General features: G+C 38.4%; 1 protein-coding gene across 6 annotated transcripts in view; it reads right to left on the reverse strand.

Annotated features, from left to right (window-relative positions):
• Positions 1 to 492: 492 nt before the first annotated feature.
• The window catches only part of LOC128119316 (zinc finger protein 431-like), a 55,541-nt gene continuing 35,599 nt past the window's right edge, over positions 493 to 20,434 (reverse strand). The window contains exons 3-7 of one of the 6 annotated variants that reach the window (XM_052752729.1): positions 13,085 to 13,503; positions 11,384 to 11,462; positions 4,927 to 5,053; positions 4,665 to 4,725; positions 493 to 3,501 (exon numbers count right to left, since the gene is read on the reverse strand). In XM_052752729.1, coding sequence (XP_052608689.1) covers positions 2,289 to 3,501; positions 4,665 to 4,725; positions 4,927 to 4,960 — 1,308 coding nt within the window. In that variant the 5' untranslated portion in view covers positions 4,961 to 5,053; positions 11,384 to 11,462; positions 13,085 to 13,503 and the 3' untranslated portion in view covers positions 493 to 2,288. Of the gene's footprint in view, positions 3,502 to 4,664; positions 4,726 to 4,926; positions 5,054 to 8,668; positions 8,864 to 11,383; positions 11,463 to 13,084; positions 13,504 to 20,434 lie in introns of all 6 variants that reach the window. The other 5 variants (XM_052752731.1, XM_052752730.1, XM_052752725.1 and 2 more) reach the window with 5 other exon arrangements.

The raw sequence follows: 20,434 nt of genomic DNA on the forward strand, positions 1-20,434 counted from the left end.
GATTTATTTTTTCAAATTGTCCTGTGTTCCTCTATCCTTGTATGAAATTATGTTTACAATCTGAAAAGACAACAGTTTATTGATGTAATATTTCTACTAATGTTATTTGAGCACCAGTGAGAAAACTCAGGGCAAAATCTCTGTGATATGCAAGGCTGGAAACCTGACCTTCATCACCATATAAAGAGGACCAAATGTAGACCCCACAAAGCTGTCTTCTTGTCTCCACATATCTGCCATGGCCTACAAATTCATAATCACATTACACACATACGTAAATGTTTGTTACAAAATAAATCTTAGTGCCATTACATTATATGACATCTCTAAACAATTCCCTTAGAAGGAAGTACTTCAAGATGAATTGTGAAATGGTTAACTAATGGGGACAGGAAGAAGTATGGAATGTTAAATATATATATATATATATATACATATATATATGTATATATATTATTTATGAGAGGCAGAATTATGTCATGAGATACACAGTTGATTGCTGATTATCTCACTTTATTACATCTCTACCAGATAAATAAAAATACTGCTCTGAATATACATGAGTTATTTAATGTTTCTTTTATTCTCTTCTATAAACATTTTAACATTAACAATGTTAAATTGCATTGACAAAACAGCAAATATTGAGACTACATCACCTACTCTTGGACTTGTACTCAGAAGGTTAACACATAAGGATCATAAGTTCAAATGTATTCCTGAATAATTACTACATCCAAGGAACACTGAATAACAAACAACAAAATTTCAAGGGAATTTGTGAAAATATGGAAAACAAAACCAGGAACAGCAACCTATGACCATTTCACAGACATCCTTTCCTTGACAATATGTTCACATACTGCCTGATATTTAAATAAACAATGATTACTTACATGATGGGCATTCCATTCTATACATTGCAGCAGAAAACTACCTATCACTAAGTAAAAGCACAATAGAAGAACAACAAAAGTCACATGAGAAATATAAGGACCAAAAAATAAAGGTCACTAACCATACATATAACACACTTTAGTATCTACATCAAATGTTTCAAAATAGAAACCACATGGTAAGTAATTTACTTCCTTCAAGGATATGATGAAAATGAAACAAGATTTTTTTCTTGGACTTAAAGACAACTGTGATGTATAAAGTCTTTACCAAATCATTTACATGAATAGGGATTTTCTCTTGTATGAGTTCTTCCCTATTTCCTGACTTCAAAATGATGTAAATAGGCTTTAAAATATTTATAGGACTAGATATATGGCTGAGCAGTTAAGAAAAATTCATTTTTAGGACGAAGGTTTGGTATTTGACAACTTTCTGTAATTCCTGCTATAAGATGATCCAAGGGTCTAACCTTGGGAACCAGCATACACATGCACATACAAATACACACTGATATCATGCAATTAAAATGAAAACAAATCTTTAAACAAACAAGTTTTCACTCATGAAAGGTTGTCTTTTGTAAGCATTAATTCCTGTAAGACAGGTGTTGAGGCATCTAAAGGCTTACTTGCAGATTTTTTCTTTATCATGAGTTCGTTCATATAACAGAAAGCAAGTGTGTAGTCTTGAAGTCAGAGAAACCAATCCTTCTCAGTTGGTGGTATCATTTAGGAAGATTTAGGAAATACTGCACTGCTGGAGGAAATATGTCACTGGGGGTAGTGCTCTGAGAATTTATATCCATGCATCATTTCCATTTCCACTCTGCTTCATGCTGCAGATTAGGGATCTGAGTTCTTAGCCTCTTGCTTTAGCTGCCATGTCCGACACTTGTTGCCATGCCACTTTCATGGATATCCTGTACACCTCTGGAACCAAGGGCCAAATTAAACTCATTTATAAGTTGACATAGACATTATATTACAAAAACAGAAAAGGCACTAATACACATCCATAAAGTTTTACATCTGAATTAGCTATTTCATGTAATTGAAGAAGTATGAAATCTAAAAGGGTTGTCTTACTGTTTAAATTCAAAGGGCTTTTGTTCACATGAGTTTGTAGGTACAAACAAAACAAAGACAGATATAATGCTTGAACAGATTGTTGACACTGTCAATTTTTCTTCTCCAGAATAAATACTCTTGTGCAACTGAATGTAAGTGTTTTGGCTAACATCTTACCAAATACTTTATAATAAGGAGCTCTTCAGTATTAGTTTTTTAGGCACTCAAAGGCTACTGTAATATGCAAAGTCTTTAACAGATTGATTGCACACAAAGTTTTATTCATGTATAAAGTGCAAAACTTTACCACACTGACTACTTTTATAGAGTTTCTCTGCAGTATGATTTTTTCTCATGATTTCGAAGACTACTGATACATGCAAAGGTTTTATCACACTGATTGCATTCATAGGGTTTCTCTCCAGTATGTGTTCTTTTATGCCTTTGAAGATGACTATGACATACAAAGGCTTTACCACACTGATTACATTCATAGGGTTTCTCTCCAGTATGTATTCTTTCATGACTTTGAAGATGACTATGACGTGCAAAGGCTTTACCACATTGATTACATTCATAGGGTTTCTCTCCAGTATGTGTTCTTTCATGCCTTTGAAGAGTACTAAGATGTGCAAAGGCATTACCACAGTGATTACATTCATAGGATTTCTCTCCAGTGTGTGTTTGTCTATGTATTCGAAGACTACTGTGATATGCAAAGGCTTTACCACATTGATTACATTCATAGGGTTTTTCTCCAGTATGTGTTCTTTTATGCATTTGAAGATGATTGTGATGCTTAAAGGCTTTACCACACTGTTTACATTCATAAGGTTTCTCTCCAGTATGTGTTCTTTTATGCACTTGAAGATGACTATGATGTGTAAAGGCTTTACCACACTGATTGCATTCGTAGGGTTTCTCTCCAGTATGTGTTCTTTTATGTATTCGGAGACTACTGTGGCAAGCAAAGGCTTTACCACACTGATTACATTCATAGGGTTTCTCTCCAGTATGTGTTCTTTTATGCATTTGAACACTACTGGGACGGGTAAATGTTTTGCCACATTGATTACATTCATAGGGTTTCTCTCCAGTATGTGTTCTTTTATGGATTTCAAGATGACTAAGACGTGCAAAGGCTTTACCACATTGATTACATTCATAAGGTTTCTCTCCAGTATGTGTTCTGTTATGTATTTGTAGATTACTAAGGCGTGCAAAGGCTTTACCACATTCATCACATTCATAGGGTTTCTCTCCAGTATGTATTCTTTTATGTACTCGGAGATTACTGTCACATGCAAAGGTTTTACCACACTGATTACATTCATAGGGTTTCTCTCCAGTGTGAGTTCTTTTATGGACTTGGAGACTACTCTTGTGTGCAAAGGCTTTACCACATTGATTACATTCACAGGGTTTCTCTCCAGTATGTGTTCTTCCATGCCTTGGAAGATGACTATGATATGCAAAAGCTTTAACACATTGACTATATTCAGAAGGTTTCTCTTGCATATGACTTCTTTCATGCCTGCAAGGAAAGATAATTGGCACATGTAAAAGCTTTACCACATTCATTACCCTTTTGAATCCTTATATCTGAATGAGTCAATTTTACAATTAATTGTAAAATTACAATTGGTCTAATTGTAAAGAGGAAAGACCTTAAGCTTTTGTCACTGTATTTATACTCATGTTGTTCCCCTTCATTAAGGGTTTTTTTTTTGTATCTTTGAAGATACCTGTATGATAAAAACCTTTATTACATGGTTCACACTTACAGAATCTTTTTCCTATATGAAAATTTTCACACACTTGAAGAGAACTGGAAGAACTCAGAAATTTACCATGACTATTGCATTCATAAATTTTCCTATATTGTGAGTCATACTATATTTGTTAAGTGAACTAGGACAAAGAGAAGTATTCACATGTTCCTAGTACTCATAGGGCTTTTAGCAATGTGAGTTTGTTACTGTATTAACAATGAAACTTGAAAGCCAATTACTTATGTACTTGAATAAAATTTAACAAGTTTACTCAATGTGGGGACTACTACATACCTTCTAATTGTTCTAAGAAGGAGGTTACATCTTTCCATATCCCTATATCCAGAGTGACAAATGATATATCTACTAAGGGAAGAATAACAAACAAAAGGTTTTCCCATAGAATTCACATACTTTTACTTTTTGCTCCTCATAGACATGTGGAATAGGGATTGAGGTTTCTCCACAATAACTGCCCGTTGACGTTGGACTCTAACTCCCTCTTTCACTAAACTTAGCAAAGTCACAAGTATAACAGTAACAGTAGCTTTACTATGGACTATTTGCTTATTAGAGGGTTTTGGACACTAATTATCACCTCTTTAATGTGTATACATTTTGTAATATGAGCACTATGAAAATAAATGGATTGGCAGATCTATAGCATAGTTCTAATGAGGATATGATTCAAATGGTGATATCTGTTAAGACATTGTTATTGTTTCCCTATCTTCTTTCTTTAAAGAATGCCTTGAAAATGAAATTCACTTCATGATAACTGAAGTATACAGTTTTGTGAGAACTTAATATTCATCAATGCACATTAAGCTGTGCTTATTTAAACTGCTGCTTTTCTTTAAAACTTCCAGCACATATTACAATTTCTTCAGAGTCACATTTATATCAGCTTGCACATGAAAATTACCTTTCATGTCTTCTAGAACTTTGATAATGTTCTTCAATATTATGGGCTTCCCAACTGTATCCTAAAATAGATTACCAGAAAATATATGGTATATTATTGAAAATTGTGCAAAATTTAAGTTACTATCTTCAGTGAACCTTAGAACTATGCCTGATTTACTAACCTCGTTCTTCCTCTTTCTCAATCAAATTACAGAAGAGCATCAATAACCAAAGAACAGTTGTCCCTCTATTTGAAAACATGAAGGAAAATTCAGTCTTACCTATAATAGTGAGGTTCCTGTAGGTCTCCAGCATCACATCTTTGTAGAGATTCTTCTGGGAAGAATTCAGCAATGTCCACTCTTCCTGAGTGAAGTTGACATGCACATCTTCATAGGTCACTGCATTCTAAAATATCCCATACATATGTACAACAGAAAACATGATACTGAAAGCATTGTAAATGCATACTTCTTTGACAATATAGACATAGACATATAATTCTGGTGCTATGCATACTTACTCCACCATACAGACATTATAATGTAGTCACCAAGTCACTTTAGAAGGAAACCAAATAGGAGGTTCACTTTTTATTGATTCCCCAGGGTTCAAGGGGGATTTGCTATGTCCAGCATGGGATATCAGGGGGAAAAAAACTACATACACTATGTTCTTATGTCTGTTAATTTTATTCCTCTAAGACAAAATTACATCAATTCAGCTATAGTTCCACCAGGCATTCAAGGCAGGAATAACTCTAGACATAACAAGCTCTATATCTATCTACTTTACTTCTCTGGGATGAAATCCTGTCTCCATAACTTCAGTTCTGTCCAGCGCCCTAGCTCATAGTCCAGCTAAAGACTAACTCCTATGCTTTCAGCCTCATCTTCGTTCTCTGTATCCTCTTTCTCCATCTATGCTACTCTCTACTCCTGGGCACGTGGTTCCCTGCCTCCTCAGGAATATTGTTTTATCTCTCACCTTGATATGTAAAAACCTCTTTTGTTCTCAGTCAAAATGCTCTGGAGAATCACTAGGCCTCCTCAAGGTGAGGGGATGGTCTGAGCTTCATTAGCACAGGAAACAAAGCTATGTGTCTCTTGCCAGCTTGTCTCCTAAGCTCAGCAGGGCAGTTAGTAACTTAGTAGGTACAGCAGATTTGGGGAGCTGAATTGTTTACCATTTGGTCTGGACAAGCAAGGATTTCATAGCAGAAGACAGCTGGAATAGTAAAGGCTGGGTAACATCAAATATTCATAACAAATAGGTTTGCCTTTTGACAGAACCTTGGCTGGTCAAAGTTCAACTTTAATACACAGCTGAATCTCTATGATATATTCTTATGGCCTGTAAGAACTTCTGTCATTTCTGAACTGTTTGAATGGGATAACTTTGCAAGAAACATGCCTATTAACAAACATAGACAAGTTAACAGATCAACAGGACAGAGTACACATCAGAAAAATTGTATGAACAATTACTAAGTACAAAAAAGAAAAATAAGGGCGGGCGGTGGTGGTGCACGCCTTTAATCCCAGCACTCGGGAGGCAGAGCCAGGCGGATCTCTGTGAGTTTGAGGCCAGCTTGGGCTACCAAGTGAGTCCCAGGAAAGGCGCAAAGCTACACAGAAAAACCCTGTCTCAAAAAACCAAAAAAAAAAAAAATGGCGACCAACGTGGTGGCAAGAGTTTCCACCTAAAAACTGAGAAAAGATTCTAAAACAGAGCTAAAAACAGTTCCTAATTGTCTCTCTCAAATGAGCAGCAGCTGCCGGTTTGAGCTACTGGTGGGTTCCTAGTGTGCGCGCTCGACCTGCCGTATGGCAGGAATGAGGCCTCTGCAAGTGGCACATTAAGCTGCTTGGTGGATTTAGCCTTTGCTAGTACAAAACAAAAAAAGAGGTTTCTGGGCTACATGCTGCTTGGATAAAAGCATAGACCCACGATGGCTCCCAGAGCTGGTGGGAAACATACTACCGCCATGTTGGAAAGCTGAGGTGGGCGGAGCCAGCAGCCACAGATGCTGCAGTTTAAGGCAATAGATTCACAATAAGACAGATTCAGATGTAATAGTTTAAAATGTGTGTAAAATATATGTAGGCTTGAAAGAGATTAAAAAGGTGATATATACAGTTACAGAAACAAATACATAGTTTTAAAAAATAAAGTCTTTAAAGAGACAGTAAAATTAATATAAAAAATAAGCCCCATAAAGATGGATATCACACAGAGAATCTGGATTATGCTGTCTTTGGGATTCTTAACTACAGAGAGATATTTGATTGTAAAGGAAGCTGAGTTAAACCAATATGCATATTTTAAAGGTACCTTGACTTCAAAATTTGGATATAAGGATATGTTACTTTGGAAAGGAGACTCTGCTTTTGTTTCCACAGAAAGCAAGAGGCTATGGATTTGTTCCAGATTAAGACACATCAGGTTTGACCAGCCAAGACCACCTGAAAGGTCTCCGATGACACCATGGCCCAGATGATCCAACATCCAGAACCGTTTCAAGGCAACTGGCTCAGATGATACAGCCTCACGGACTACTCCATGATCCTAAATTTTTCTTTGTTTCCCCAGAAGATACAGCGCCCCCCTCCAGCAGGAAGTAGTAAGAGAAGCTACGCCCAAATTCCCAAATATACCAAGCTGACTTTGGAGATGTGTAAAGGTTAAAACCTTCCTTTTTAAGAAAAGAAAAGGGGAAGTGCTGTGGGATGGTCTGTATGTCAAATGTGTTGCTGATTGGTCAATGAATAAATCACTGATTGGCAGTGGCCAGGCAGGAAGTATAGGCGGGACTAACAGAGAGGAGAATTGAGAGAACAGGAAGCTGGGGGGGAGAGACACTACCAGCTGCCATCAGGATAAGGAAGATGTAAAGTACCGGTAAGCCACAAGCCACGTGGCAAGGTATAGATTAATAGAAATGGATTAATTTAAGCTGTAAGAACAGTTAGCAAGAAGCCTGCCACGGCCATACAGTTTGTAACCAATATAAGTCTCTGTGTTTACTTGATCGGGTTTGAGTGGCTGTGGGACTGGTGGGTGTCAGAGATTTGTCCTGACTGTGGGCCAGTCAGGAAAACTCTAGCAACAAAAAAAAAAAAAGAAAGAAAAATAAGATTTGAAAGCTGGGTGTATTGGCAAGTGTCTTTAATCCCAGCACTCAGAAGGCAGAGGGAAGTATATCTGCTTCAAAACTGAATGCCAGCCTATAGTATGCAGTCAGTTCCAGGACAGCCAAAAGTATATATTAAGACCCTGTCTCCTGTGCAAAAATCAATTAAACAAAAAAGATAGAAAGAACTCAGAGGTTTTCACTGAAGTTCCTACAAAGAGGTATGCATTCATTTCAGTTTTATATTAATCTTCCAGAAACCTGAAGTGTCCCAGTTTAAAATGTAAAACCAATAAGATCCTATTTTGTAGCTGGAGAATTTCTCTCCAGCTCCCACCAAGTTCTACCAGTCCCAGAGCCCACTTATAAAATAAACACACAGACTTTTACATTATTTAAACTGCTTGGCCATTAGCTCAGGCCTATCATTGTCTAGCTCTTACTCTTATATTTAGCCCATTTCTATTAATCTATACTTTGCCATGTGGCTCGTGGTTTATTGGTACCTTACATCTTCCTTGTCCTTGTGGTGGCTCCCACAGTCTCTCCCTTCCCTTCCTGTTTCCTCAATTCTCCTCTCTGTTAGTCCCGCCTATACTTCTTGTCTGGCTATTGGCCAATCAGTGTTTATTTATACAGAGCGATATCCACAGCACTTCCCCTTTCTTCTTTTTCAAAAAGGAAGGTTTTAACTTTAACATAGTAAAATTACATATAACAAAACAGTTATTGAGCAAGAATTACAGTTATAATATTAAAGAAGATATCTTATCTATTTTATAATTGTGAGTTTAAGGTTTTATATCTAACTTATCTTTTATCATAACTAAGGAAAACTGTAACTATCTAGCTTCAACTACATCAAAGACCTCAGAAGGATATAATATTACCTGAGAAACAGGAGGATGCAAGCAACTTTCAGGAGTCTTGCAGGGTAGACAGAGACAGCTGGCAGCCTGGACAGTCACCTCATGTTCCTTTGTAAAGTTGGGGCATCTGTCTTCAGCCCACAGGGCTAGAGTGTCTTGGTCATTTTTCTCAGTGTCATGTAGAACATCTGGCAGTTTTCTCTGTGAAGCAGGAACCTGAAAGACCATTTTGTCAAGCAAAGTTCAGTGGTCACCTTTCTATGGGTCCTGTATGTCCAGTTGATCAAGCAATGCAGGCAAGAACAGTTTCTTGTCCAAATGGCTATTTTTGTCAAGGTGAAGATAAACTCTATATGGAGTGTCTTCGATGCCCATCCTCCTCTCTGAAGTAAATCCGGTGTTGTCAGGAGCAGACATGTCTCATTGTCCAGAAAGTCTAAATTTTTAAAAATATTTTAAATGCCATATTCTGTAGGTCTTTGAAGTATTTGAAGATTACTTATCTATCTGAAATATATCTATGTATACCTAGAAGACTTAACTAACATGGCTATAAGTATGATTATCATAGATGACTAATTATTAATCTATTTAATTATCCATTCTAATCTAAATGAGTTACATAAACATAATACCTCAAATGAGAATAGAAATATACATACAGTATAACAAAATTAAGTTTAAACTTGTATCAACAAACTAAAATCTATACCAATGTAAAACATTTTAAAAATAAACTAAAATCTATACCAAATGTAAAACATTTTAAACAAGTTGTTGTTCTTTGATAGTAGGTTCATTAATCTACCCTTTTATCCTATCATATCTATATCCTATATATGTATATCATATCCCCTTTTCTTTAGAAAGAGATTGAATTTATAATCAACCTGTTTTAAATAAAAATATTGGTTTCTCTCTGTTCCACACCAGAGGGCTTTTTTGATATGGGACAAAAGAATCTTTTAACCTTTTATTTTAGGAATATGTTTGGGTTTAGAGAAGGAATGAGCCAATTCCATCTCCAAAGCCAGCATGGTATATTTGGGAATTTGGGCATAGCTTCTCTTACTACTTCCTGCTGGAGGGTGACGCTATATCTTATGGGGACACAAAGAAAATTTTAAAATTATAGAGTAGTCCATAAGGGTGTATCGTCTGAGCCAGTTGCCTTGAAACAGTTCTGGATGTTGGATCATCTGGGCCATGGTGTCATCAGAGACCTTTCAGGTGGTCTTGACTGGTCAAACCTGATGTATCTTAATCTGGAACAAATCCATAGCCTCTGGCCTTCTGTGGAAACAAAAGAAGAGCCTCCTTTCCAAAGCAACATATCCTTACATCCAAATTTTGAAGTTAAAGTACCTTTAAAGTATACGTTTTGGCATAACTCAACAGCTTTTACAATCAAATGTTTTTCTTTAGTTATGAATATCAAAGACAACATAATCCAGATTCTCTGTGTGATAGCCATCTTTACGTGGCTTATTACCTTTACTGTTTCTTTAAAGCCTTTATTTTTAAAAACTATTTGTTTATATAACTGTATATATTCCTTTTTCTCTCTTTCAAGCCTACATACATTTTTACATACATTGTAAACTATTCCATCTGAATCAGTCTTATTGTGAACGTATTGCTTTAAACTGCAGCATACTAAGACTGAAATGGTGCTGTGGCTGCTGGCTCTGCCCACTTCAGCTTCCCAACATGGCAGTGGTACGTTTTTCACTAGCTCTGGGAGCCATCAACTCTCAGAAATAGTGGGTCTATGCTTCTATCAAAGCAGCATGTAGCCTAGAAACCTCTTTTTGTTTTGTACTAGCAAAGGCTAAATCCACTATGCAGCTTAATGTGCCACTTGCAGAGGCCTCATTCCCGCCATACTGCAGGTCCAGCGTGCACGCCAGGAACCCGCCATAGTAGATAGTAGCTCAAACATGCAAGCTGCTGCTAACTTGAAAGAGACAACTAGGAACTGTTTTTAGCTCCGTTTTAGTATCTTTTTACTCAGGTTTTAGGTGGAAACTCTTGCCAACACGTTGGGCGCCATTTGTAGCTAGAGAATTTCTCTCCAGCTCCCACCAAGTCCTACCAGTCCCAGAGCCCACTTATAAAATAAACGAACAGACTCTTACATTATTTAAACTGCTTGGCCATTAGCTCAGGCCTATCATTGTCTAGCTCTTACTCTTATATTTAGCCCATTTCTATTAATCTATACTTTGCCACGTGGCTCGTGGTTTATTGGTACCTTACATCTTCCTTGTCCTTGTGGTGGCTCCCACAGTCTCTCCCTTCCCTTCCTGTTTCCTCAATTCTCCTCTCTGTTAGTCCCGCCTATACTTCCTGTCTGGCTATTGGCCAATCAGTGTTTATTTATACAGAGCGATATCCACAGCACTACTAAAAGGCACTCCATGTTGAAACAGTTACAAATGGACAGATGAAAACATCAGCCGTATAAATGTTGATCATAAATAATCAAGGGCAGGAGAAATGGCTCGGTACTAAAGAACTCTTCCTGGTCTTGCATATAGGTGGGCTCAATTGCCAGTACTTACATGGGGGATCACAACTATCCATTATTCCAAGTTTAGGGATTCTGATACTGGCTTTTTACCACTGTGAAGATCAGGCACCCATGTGGTGCACATCCATGCATACAGGTAAAAGACTCATGTTCATTCAAATGAATTCAAAATAAGCACAGTAGGTAAAAAGAATGTCACACACCTGGAATCCAGTGGCTCAGATGGTGCAGGCAGCATTAATGTCATGAATACTGCCATCCTGGGAAAGAGAATGATACCCTCTGCCAAGTTTAAAAATTCAAGATGTGGGTGAAGCTCAACACAATAGCATATCCTTGACATGTATACAAACCTACATTCCAGGCCCATCACTCAATAATATAAAAACAAAACAAACCAGTAATCTTGGCCCAACTTTAATCCTAGAACTTGGGAGCCAGAGGCAGGGGGATCTCTGATTTTGGGGCTAACCGGGTGTAGAGAGCTACTCTCAGGACAACCAGGGCTACAAGTCAAATCTTGTCTTCAAAAAGAAATAAACAAATTAAACAGCAGGCTAGCAAACTGGCCTAGCACTGAATAGAAATTGCTTCTACTGTATCTTATGTGATTTAGAAATAGAGTCTATAATGGTAATGAAGGTATGACAGCACAAGAAGGAAGCTGGCTTATTAGTCTCAACCACAATACAGTAGACACAAAGAACAGCAAATGGACTGAGGCTATAGACACTAATACCCATTTCCAATGAGGAATTTCATCTAGAAAGGCTGCTCTACTAAAGGTTTCACAAGCAACCCATAGAAAGCCACCAAGGAGAGACACATGATCAAATACATCATCCTATCTGGGAGGTTTTTCATTTCATCAAATATATTCTGACCAAGGTACCTTACAGGCTCATGATCATCCATAAAAAAAATGCATTTAGTCATTTCAATGCTCCTCATAGTCTGCAACAGCCTTTACATTGTTCAAATTCCAAAATCTCTTCTGACACTCAAGACAATCTCTTGATTGTGACATCTAGTAAAATTAGAAAACAAGTTACATCTCTCCAACATACACAGAGAATGGGGAGTGCAGAATACCTATTTGTATTCCAAAAGAAATGAATGGGGATATACTGAGGAAAGATTAGACAAAGGCAAGACTGAAGCAAAGCAGGACAAACATCAAATCCTGTAGCTCTGTCTCAGACACCCTGGAGCTTCAGTTTCAAAAGGCTTAGATGTAGCAAGAGTTTTCCTGCCTGGTCCACAGTCAGGACAAATCTCTCTCACCCGACAGTCCCACAGCCGCTCAGACCCAACCAAGTAAACACACAGAGACTTACATTGCTTACAAACTGTATGGCCATGACAGGCTTCTTGCTAACTGTTCTTATATCTTAAATTAACCCATTTCTATTAATCTATAAGTTGCCATGTAGCTTGTGGTTTATCAGTATCTTAACATCTGCTTGTCATGGCAGCAGCTCACAGCGTCTCCCTGCCTCAGCCTTCCTGTTCCCAGAATTCTCTTCGCTACTTGTCCCACCTATACTTCCTGCCTGGCTACTGGCCAATCAGTGTTTTATTTATTAACCAATCAGAGCAACACATTTAACATACAGAACACCCCACAGCACTTCCCCTTTTCTTTTTTTTTTAAAGGAAGGTTTTAACTTTCACATAGTAAAATTACAGATAACAAAACAAATATCAAGCAGAATTACAGTTACAATATGTAGTCTATTTATAATAACTAGTCTATTTGTATTTGGCAAAATTAAAGAAGATAACCTATCTATCTTATATTTGTGAGTCTAAGGTATCATATCTAACTTATCTTTTATCATAACTAAGGAAAATTATAACTAGTCTTCAACTTCATCAAAGACCTCAGAAAGATATAATATTACCTGAGAAATGGAAGAAGTATGCAAGCAACTTTCAAGAGTCTTGTGAGAGTAGACAGAGACAGCTGGCAGCCTGGACAGTCATCCAAAGTTCTTTTGTAAAGTTGGGGCATCTGTCTTCAGCCCACAGGACCAGAGTCTCTCAGTCATTTCTCTCTGTGTCCTGTAGAATGTCTGGCAGTTTCCTCTGTGAAGCAGGAATCTGAAGGACCATTTCACCAAGCAAAGTTCAGTGGTCACCTTCCCATGGGTCCTGTATGTCCAGTCGATCAAGCAGTCCAGGCAAGAACAGTTTCTTGTCCAAATGGCTATTTTTGCCACGGTGAAGATAAACTCCATATGGAGTGTCTTCGATGCCCATCCTCCTCTCTGAAGCAAATCTGGTGCTGCCAGGAGCAGACATGTCTCACTGTCTAGAAAGTCTAAATTTTTAAAAATATTTTAAATGCCATATTCTGTAGGTCTTTGAAGTATTTGAAGATTACCTATCTATCTGAAATATATCTATGTATACCTAGAAAACTAACATCGCTACAAGTTTGACTATCATAGAGGACTAATTATTAATCTGTATTTCTTAATTATCCATTACAAACTAAATGAGTTACATAAACATAATACCTCAAACGAGAGTAGAAGTATATATACAGTATAACAAAATTATCTTCAAACTTGTATCAATAAACTAAAATCCATAGCAATGTAAAACATTTTAAACAAGTTGCTCTTTAAAAGTAGGTTCATTAATCTACCCTTTCATCCTATTATATCTATATCATATCCCCTTTTCTTCTTTAGAAAGAGATTGCATTTATAATCAACCTGTTTTAAATAAACATATTGGTTTTTCTCTGTCTCACACCAGAGAGCTCTTCTGATTTGGGACACAAGAATCTCTTAATCTTTTCTTTTAGCAATATGCCTGGGTTTAGAGAAGGAGTGAGCCAATTCCATCTCCAAAGCCAGCATAGTATATTTGGGAATTTGGATGTAGCTTCTCTTACTACTTCCTGCTGGAGGGGGATGCTGTATCTTATGGAGACACAAAGAAAAATTTAAAATTATGGAGTAGTCCGTAAGGGTGTATCGTCTGAGCCAGTTGCCTTGAAACAGTTCTGGATGTTGGATCATCTGGGCCATGGTGTCATCAGAGACCTTTCAGGTGGTCTTGACTGGTCAAACCTGATGTATCTTAATCTGGAACAAATCCATAGCCTCTTGCTTTCTGTGGAAACAAAAGCAGAGCCTCCTTTCCAAAGCAACAAAGTCAAGATATCTTTAAAATATACATATTGGCTTAACTCAACAGCTTTTACAATCAATTTTTTTTCTGAAGTTAAAAATTCCAAAGACAACACAATCCAGACTCTATGTGTAATATCCATCTTTATGTGACCTATTTTTTATAGTACCTTTACTGTCTCTTTAAAGACTTTATTTTTAAAAACTATCTATTTGTTTATATAACTGTATATATTTCTTTTCCCCTCTCTTTCAAACCTACATACATTTATACACACATTGTAAAGTATTTAAAGTCTTGTTCCATCTGAATCTGTCTTATTGTGAATCTACTGCTTTAAACTGCAGCATTTTAAGACTGAAAAGGCCACTGTGGCTGCTGGCTCTGCCCACCTCAGCTTCCCAATATGGCAGTGGTACAGTTTACTACCAGCTCTAGGAGCCATCATGGGTCTATACTTTTGTCCAAGCAGCATGTAGCCCAGAAACCTCTTTTTTTAATACTAGCAAAGGCTAAATCCATCACACACCAGCGTAATGTGCCACTTGTAGACACCTCATTCCCACCATACTGTAGGTCAAGCACAAATGCCAGGAACCCGCCAGTAGCTCAAACCTGCAGGTTGCCGTTAACTTGAGAGAGACAACTAGGAAACTGTTTTTACCTCGGTTTTAGAATCTTTTTTCCTTAGGTTTTAGGTGGAAACTCTTGCCAACCCGTTGAGCGCCATTTGTAGCTAGAATTTTCGTACCTGGCCCACAGTCAGGACAAATCTCTCTTACTCGTCAGTCCCACAGCCGCTCAGACCCAACCAAGTAAACACACAGAGACTTATATTGCTTACAAACTGTATGGCCATGACAGGCTTCTTGCTAACTGTTCTTATATCTTAAATTAACCCATTTCTATTAATCTATAAATTGCCACGTGGCTTGTGGCTTACCAGTATCTTAACATCTGCTTGTCATGGCGGCAGCTCACAGCATCTCCCGCCTCAGCCTTCCTGTTCCCAGAATTCTCTTCGCTGCTTGTCCCACCTATACTTCCTGCCTGGCTATTGGCCAATCAGTGTTTTATTTATTAACCAATCAGAGCAACACATTTAACATACAGAACACCCCATAGCACTAGATAGCCCTATTCCTGCAACTTCTCATACATCTCTCTTTTTGGTTACATCTACTCCATATGTGCACCTAGCTCTCCATGGCAGATATAGCTTAGGTATCTCAACATCTTGTGGTCTCAAAATGCAACCCAGGCTTCATCCTCACAGCTTCATGCAATGAACTCTGTTTCCTCACTGAGTTTGTGAATCTGCTAAACACAGATGCCTGCAACAATGCTGAAATGAAACCACAGACTAAAAATTCATGACCTAAAATTTAGATTCTTTCTTCTTTCCAGGACTGGCACATCATGGGTGATTGTGCAAAGTCTGACTTCTTAATTGGGATAGACACTAACACACTTGGATGACAGGTGCAGCAGATTTTGCATTGAGTTGCTCCTGGGACTAGGAATCACTTTGCTTACTCCTTCCATAAACTGAAGGTTTGGCTGCACAGAGTCTTATCCTTAGGGCACCTTGCGAAGCTTTGATTCCAGAGCAAGGGCCTTCTATAGAGTGGTGATAAACTCCTTGAAAATTCCTGCCTGTTTCAGCACGTGACTGTCATCTGAAACTACCTTCTCATTTTCATTTATTTCTGTCCCACTCGATTTTTTTTCTACTGTAGACCTGAGTCATCAGCAGTAACCATCCAACAGATTTTGATACTCCATTTAAGAAATTAGCCCATTATTTTTTAATTCTACCTTATTAAATTGCCAGGTCATAGGCAGAATAAAATGACTTTTGAGCCAAAAAATCACGCAAATGACCTCTAGCTTAATTTTTTTTTGAAATCTATTTCTGACTGAAACCCTATGACCTCAACCTCCACTGTCTGCCATGACTCTCAACATTCTCATCTTCCTGATCCTACAAAAAAAGTCAATTAAGTTCTATGTGCAACTTTCTATGGCTTTTGCCACCTAATTTTCTGATATCTTCCACATTCCTCCAAAAGACAACACTCCCAGGTTCTACCTAGCAACAAAATCACTTTTAGTGTTCCATCTTTCGTTCTAACTTGCTTTTACGTTGCTGTCCTTCAATCCTCTAACTAAAAGCATTTCAGGCAATGAATGGGTTTACTTGGCTGATCATATCAAAACATACTCCATCATTTTGGGAGTGTAGGATAGAAACTCAAGCCAATAATTGAAGAGTAAGCCCATGGGCAAACATAGTTTCCTGGCTTTCTCTCTTGCCTAGTCACTGTCTCATGCTCATATAGTTATCTTATCCAGCCCAGGCCCACTTTCTTAGAGATATTGCCACCTTCAGTGGAGAAGCCTTCCCACATCAATCATTAATCAACACAATCTCTCACAGACATACTATTTTATGGCTATTACCAACAAAGCTGCTATGAACATAGTTGAGCAACTGTCCTTGTGGTAGGATGGAGGTGCATCTTTTGTGTATATGCCCAAGAGTGGTGGTATAGCTGGGTTTTAAGGTAGATTGACCTCCAAATATCTGAGGACTACATACTGATTTCCACAGTAGCTCTACAAGTGTGTACCTGCATCAGCAATGAACAACTAACAATGAACAATGAACTCCACCCAGGGAGCAGCATGTAAAGGCAACAGGTAAAGCCACAGAACACGTGGCAACATATAGATTAATAGAAATGGGCTGAGTTTAAGTGTAAGAGCTAGTTAGTGGTAGGCCTGAGCTAATGGTCGAGCAGTTTAGTTAGTTCCAGTTGCTCCACATTCTTGCCAGCATTAGATGGCACTTGTGTTACTGATCTTAACCATTCTGACAGGTGTAAGATGAAATCTCAAAATAGTTTTCATTTGCATTTCCCTGATGGCTAAGGATATTGAACATTTCTTCAAGTGTTTCTCACCCATTTTAGATTCCTATTTTGAGAATTCTGTTTAGATGTGTACTCCATTTTGATTGGATTATTTGGTTTGTTATCTAGTTTCTTGAGCTCTTTATTATCTTGAGTGAGGGAACCCAGAAGCACATAGATAAACATGGCATGTACTAACTTATAAGTGGATATTAACTGTTCAGTAAAGGTTAGCCATAGTACAATCCAAAGACGCAGAAAGGCTAAGTAACAAGGATGGCTCTAGGAGAGATACATGGCTCTCCTTGGGAAGTAGAAATAGAATAGCTTTTGTGGGTGCACGGGAGGTGTTTGAGGATGGGAGCAGGAAGTACTAGGTGAACAAGAGATAGAGGGTGAGCGAACTGACCTACTCTGGTGATGGGATGGCCAAACACCCTAATTGTTGTGCTAGAAACCTCATCCAACTACTGAGGGATCTGGATGCAGAGATCCATGACTAGGCCCCGGGTGGATCTCTGGGAGTCCAATTAGTGAGAATGAGGAGGGTTTATATGAGCGAGAATTGTTGAGACCAAGGTTGGATAAAGCACAGGGACAAATAGCCAAATGAATGGAAACACATGAACTATGAACCAATGGCTGAGGGGTCCCCACTGGATCAGGCCCTCCGAATGGGTGAAACAGTTGATTGGCTTGATCAGTTTGGGAGGCATCCAGGCAGTGGGACCAGATCTTGTGCTCATTGCATGAGTTGGCTGTTTGAAACCTGGGGCCTATGCAGGATTGTTTGGCTCGGCCTGGGAGGAGGGGACTGGACCTACCTGGACTGAGTCTACCAGGTTGACCTCAATCTGTGGGGAAGGCTTTGCCCTGGAGGAGATGGGAATGGGGGGGGTTGGGGGGAAGGTGAGGGGGACGGGAGGGGGGAGAACAAGGGAATCCGTGGCTGATATGTAGAACTGAATTGTATTGCAAAATAAATTAAAATAAATTAAAAAAAAGAGATAGAGGGTGAGAATACAGGGATAGATGACTGGAATTGTGGAGCTTTTAGCAAGGGATGTGAAAACTTAAGTGCAGTGCACACTTCCTGGAACAGTATGGAAAAATAGGGGGAAAAAAGTTAAGAATAATAAGAACAGAAGGAAAGAATTCCCAAGTCAAAGGCCTAGAAAATATTTTCAAAAAGTCAATAAAAAATTTTCCAATTTAAAGAAGGACACCCAGAGAACAAAGCCCACAAAATCAACTATGCAGGGCTCATGGAGGCTCACAGAGATTAAAACAACAACCACAGAGCCTACAAGGGTCTTTGCTAGGTCCTCTGCATATACATTATGTTTGTGTTGCATAGTGTTTTTGTGGGACTCCTAAAAGTGGAAAGGGGTGTCTCCGACTCTTTTATCTGCTGTTGGGATCCTTTTCCTCCTAGTGGGTTGCCTAGTCCAGGCTTGATATTGGGTTTGTGCCTATTCTTATTGTAACTTGTTATGCCATGCTTGGTTGATATCCCTGGGATATTTGCTGTATTCTGAAGGGAAAAAAGAGGAGTGGATCTGGGAGCAAGGAGGAGACTGAAGTGTGCTGTGTATATCGCTCTGTATAAATGCTGATTGGCCAGTAGCCAGGCAGGAAGTATAGTCGGGACAAGCAGAGAAGAGAATTCTGGGAACAGGAAGGCTGAGTCAGGAGACACCAGCCTGCCGCCCAGGGAGCAGCATGTAAAGGCAACAGGTAAAGCCATGGAACATGTGGCGACATATAGATTAATAGAAATGGGCTGAGTTTAAGTGTAAGAGCTAGTTAGTGGTAGGCCTGATCTAATGGCCGAGCAGTTTAATTAATATAAGCTTCTGAGCGATTATTTTATAAATGGTTGTGGGGTCTGTGGGGTTGGGCAGGACTGGAGAAAACTTCAGCTACAGAGGTGGAGGGAGAGAAGACTGTAGTCAGGATGTATTGTATGAGAGAAAAATAAGTAAAACAAAAAGAGGAATGTGGACACAGTGAGGGAAGACTGAACCAAGTAAAGACTAAAACTTAGCAGGGCAAACACCAAATTCCGTAGCTGTGTCTCAGACACATGGGGCTTCATTCTTAAAGGTCTTAGATATCTCTAACCCTGCAAATTTTCATACATGTTTCTCCTTTGTTACTTTCACTCCCTGTATGCAGTTCTCCATGGCAGATGTCTCATAGCTTGGGTATCTCAACATCCTATAGTTTCACAATACAACACAGGCTTCATCTTCCGAGAATCATGCAATGAACTATTGCAGTCTTCTTAATGGATTTCTGACTCTGCCAAACTTGAACAGGTCCCAGCAGAGGATGTAAGGAATTGGCAAGGGAAGAAGGCCATGGTGGTAGTCAGAATCTTGCAGTCTGACTGACTAGCAGCCAGAATGCTTCTTTATTTATACAGAATGTAGTAGCAGAAATAAGTTCATGTTGTTCCAAATCATAGATAATATTTTTGTTTTGGGGCATGTGTTTCCCTTCCTCTTGCTTATCTTTTAGTCATCTTTAATAAACTGATAGAACAGAATTAACATTTCCAATCATTTTCCCTTAAGTTTTGACATCATTGATAAGGTTTTCATTTTTACTCATTAACCCATAACCCAATAAGAATCTAAAGGAATATGACAGCCTGTTCTCAGGCTGGTAGCACTAGTTGCTTCAAGGTTGCTAGGCCAAAACAAAATCTTCAAGCCAGCCTGAGCATACTGCCATGTCCCGAGTAGTGTATTATTAACTCTTAATTGTCAGAGTGCCCAAGAAAATTCCTCAGGCCAAAGCATCTGAAATTACTATTCAAATTCTGGCATAATACAATGTTTAAATTCTATATAGTTATAGAATTTGTTTATATGTCTAATCCTGGCATTCTGTTGTTCTTTGGTCATATGTCATCACAGTGACCTTCATGTGCCAACTTTTCTAAGAAAGGGAGGTCCTGAAATCTCATTCTTTTATCATATATCCCATCTATCCACTCCATTCTTTGCTCACCAATATAAGTCTCTGTGTAAGGCAGAGGTAACCAGCTAATCTCACTTTGTTGCTGTATATGCCACATAGTTGCCTGAGTGTATAGTGAGAAGAGGCTTGCAATTTGAACTGTGGCCAACTCCTCTAGCCCACAGAATCTTGTTGACCTTTTGAAGTTTACTTTCTTTTCAATATCTT

Source organism: Peromyscus californicus, unplaced genomic scaffold, assembly GCF_007827085.1.
Source record: "Peromyscus californicus insignis strain IS unplaced genomic scaffold, ASM782708v3 Scaffold_23__1_contigs__length_62951481, whole genome shotgun sequence".
Lineage (NCBI taxonomy): Eukaryota > Metazoa > Chordata > Mammalia > Rodentia > Cricetidae > Peromyscus > Peromyscus californicus.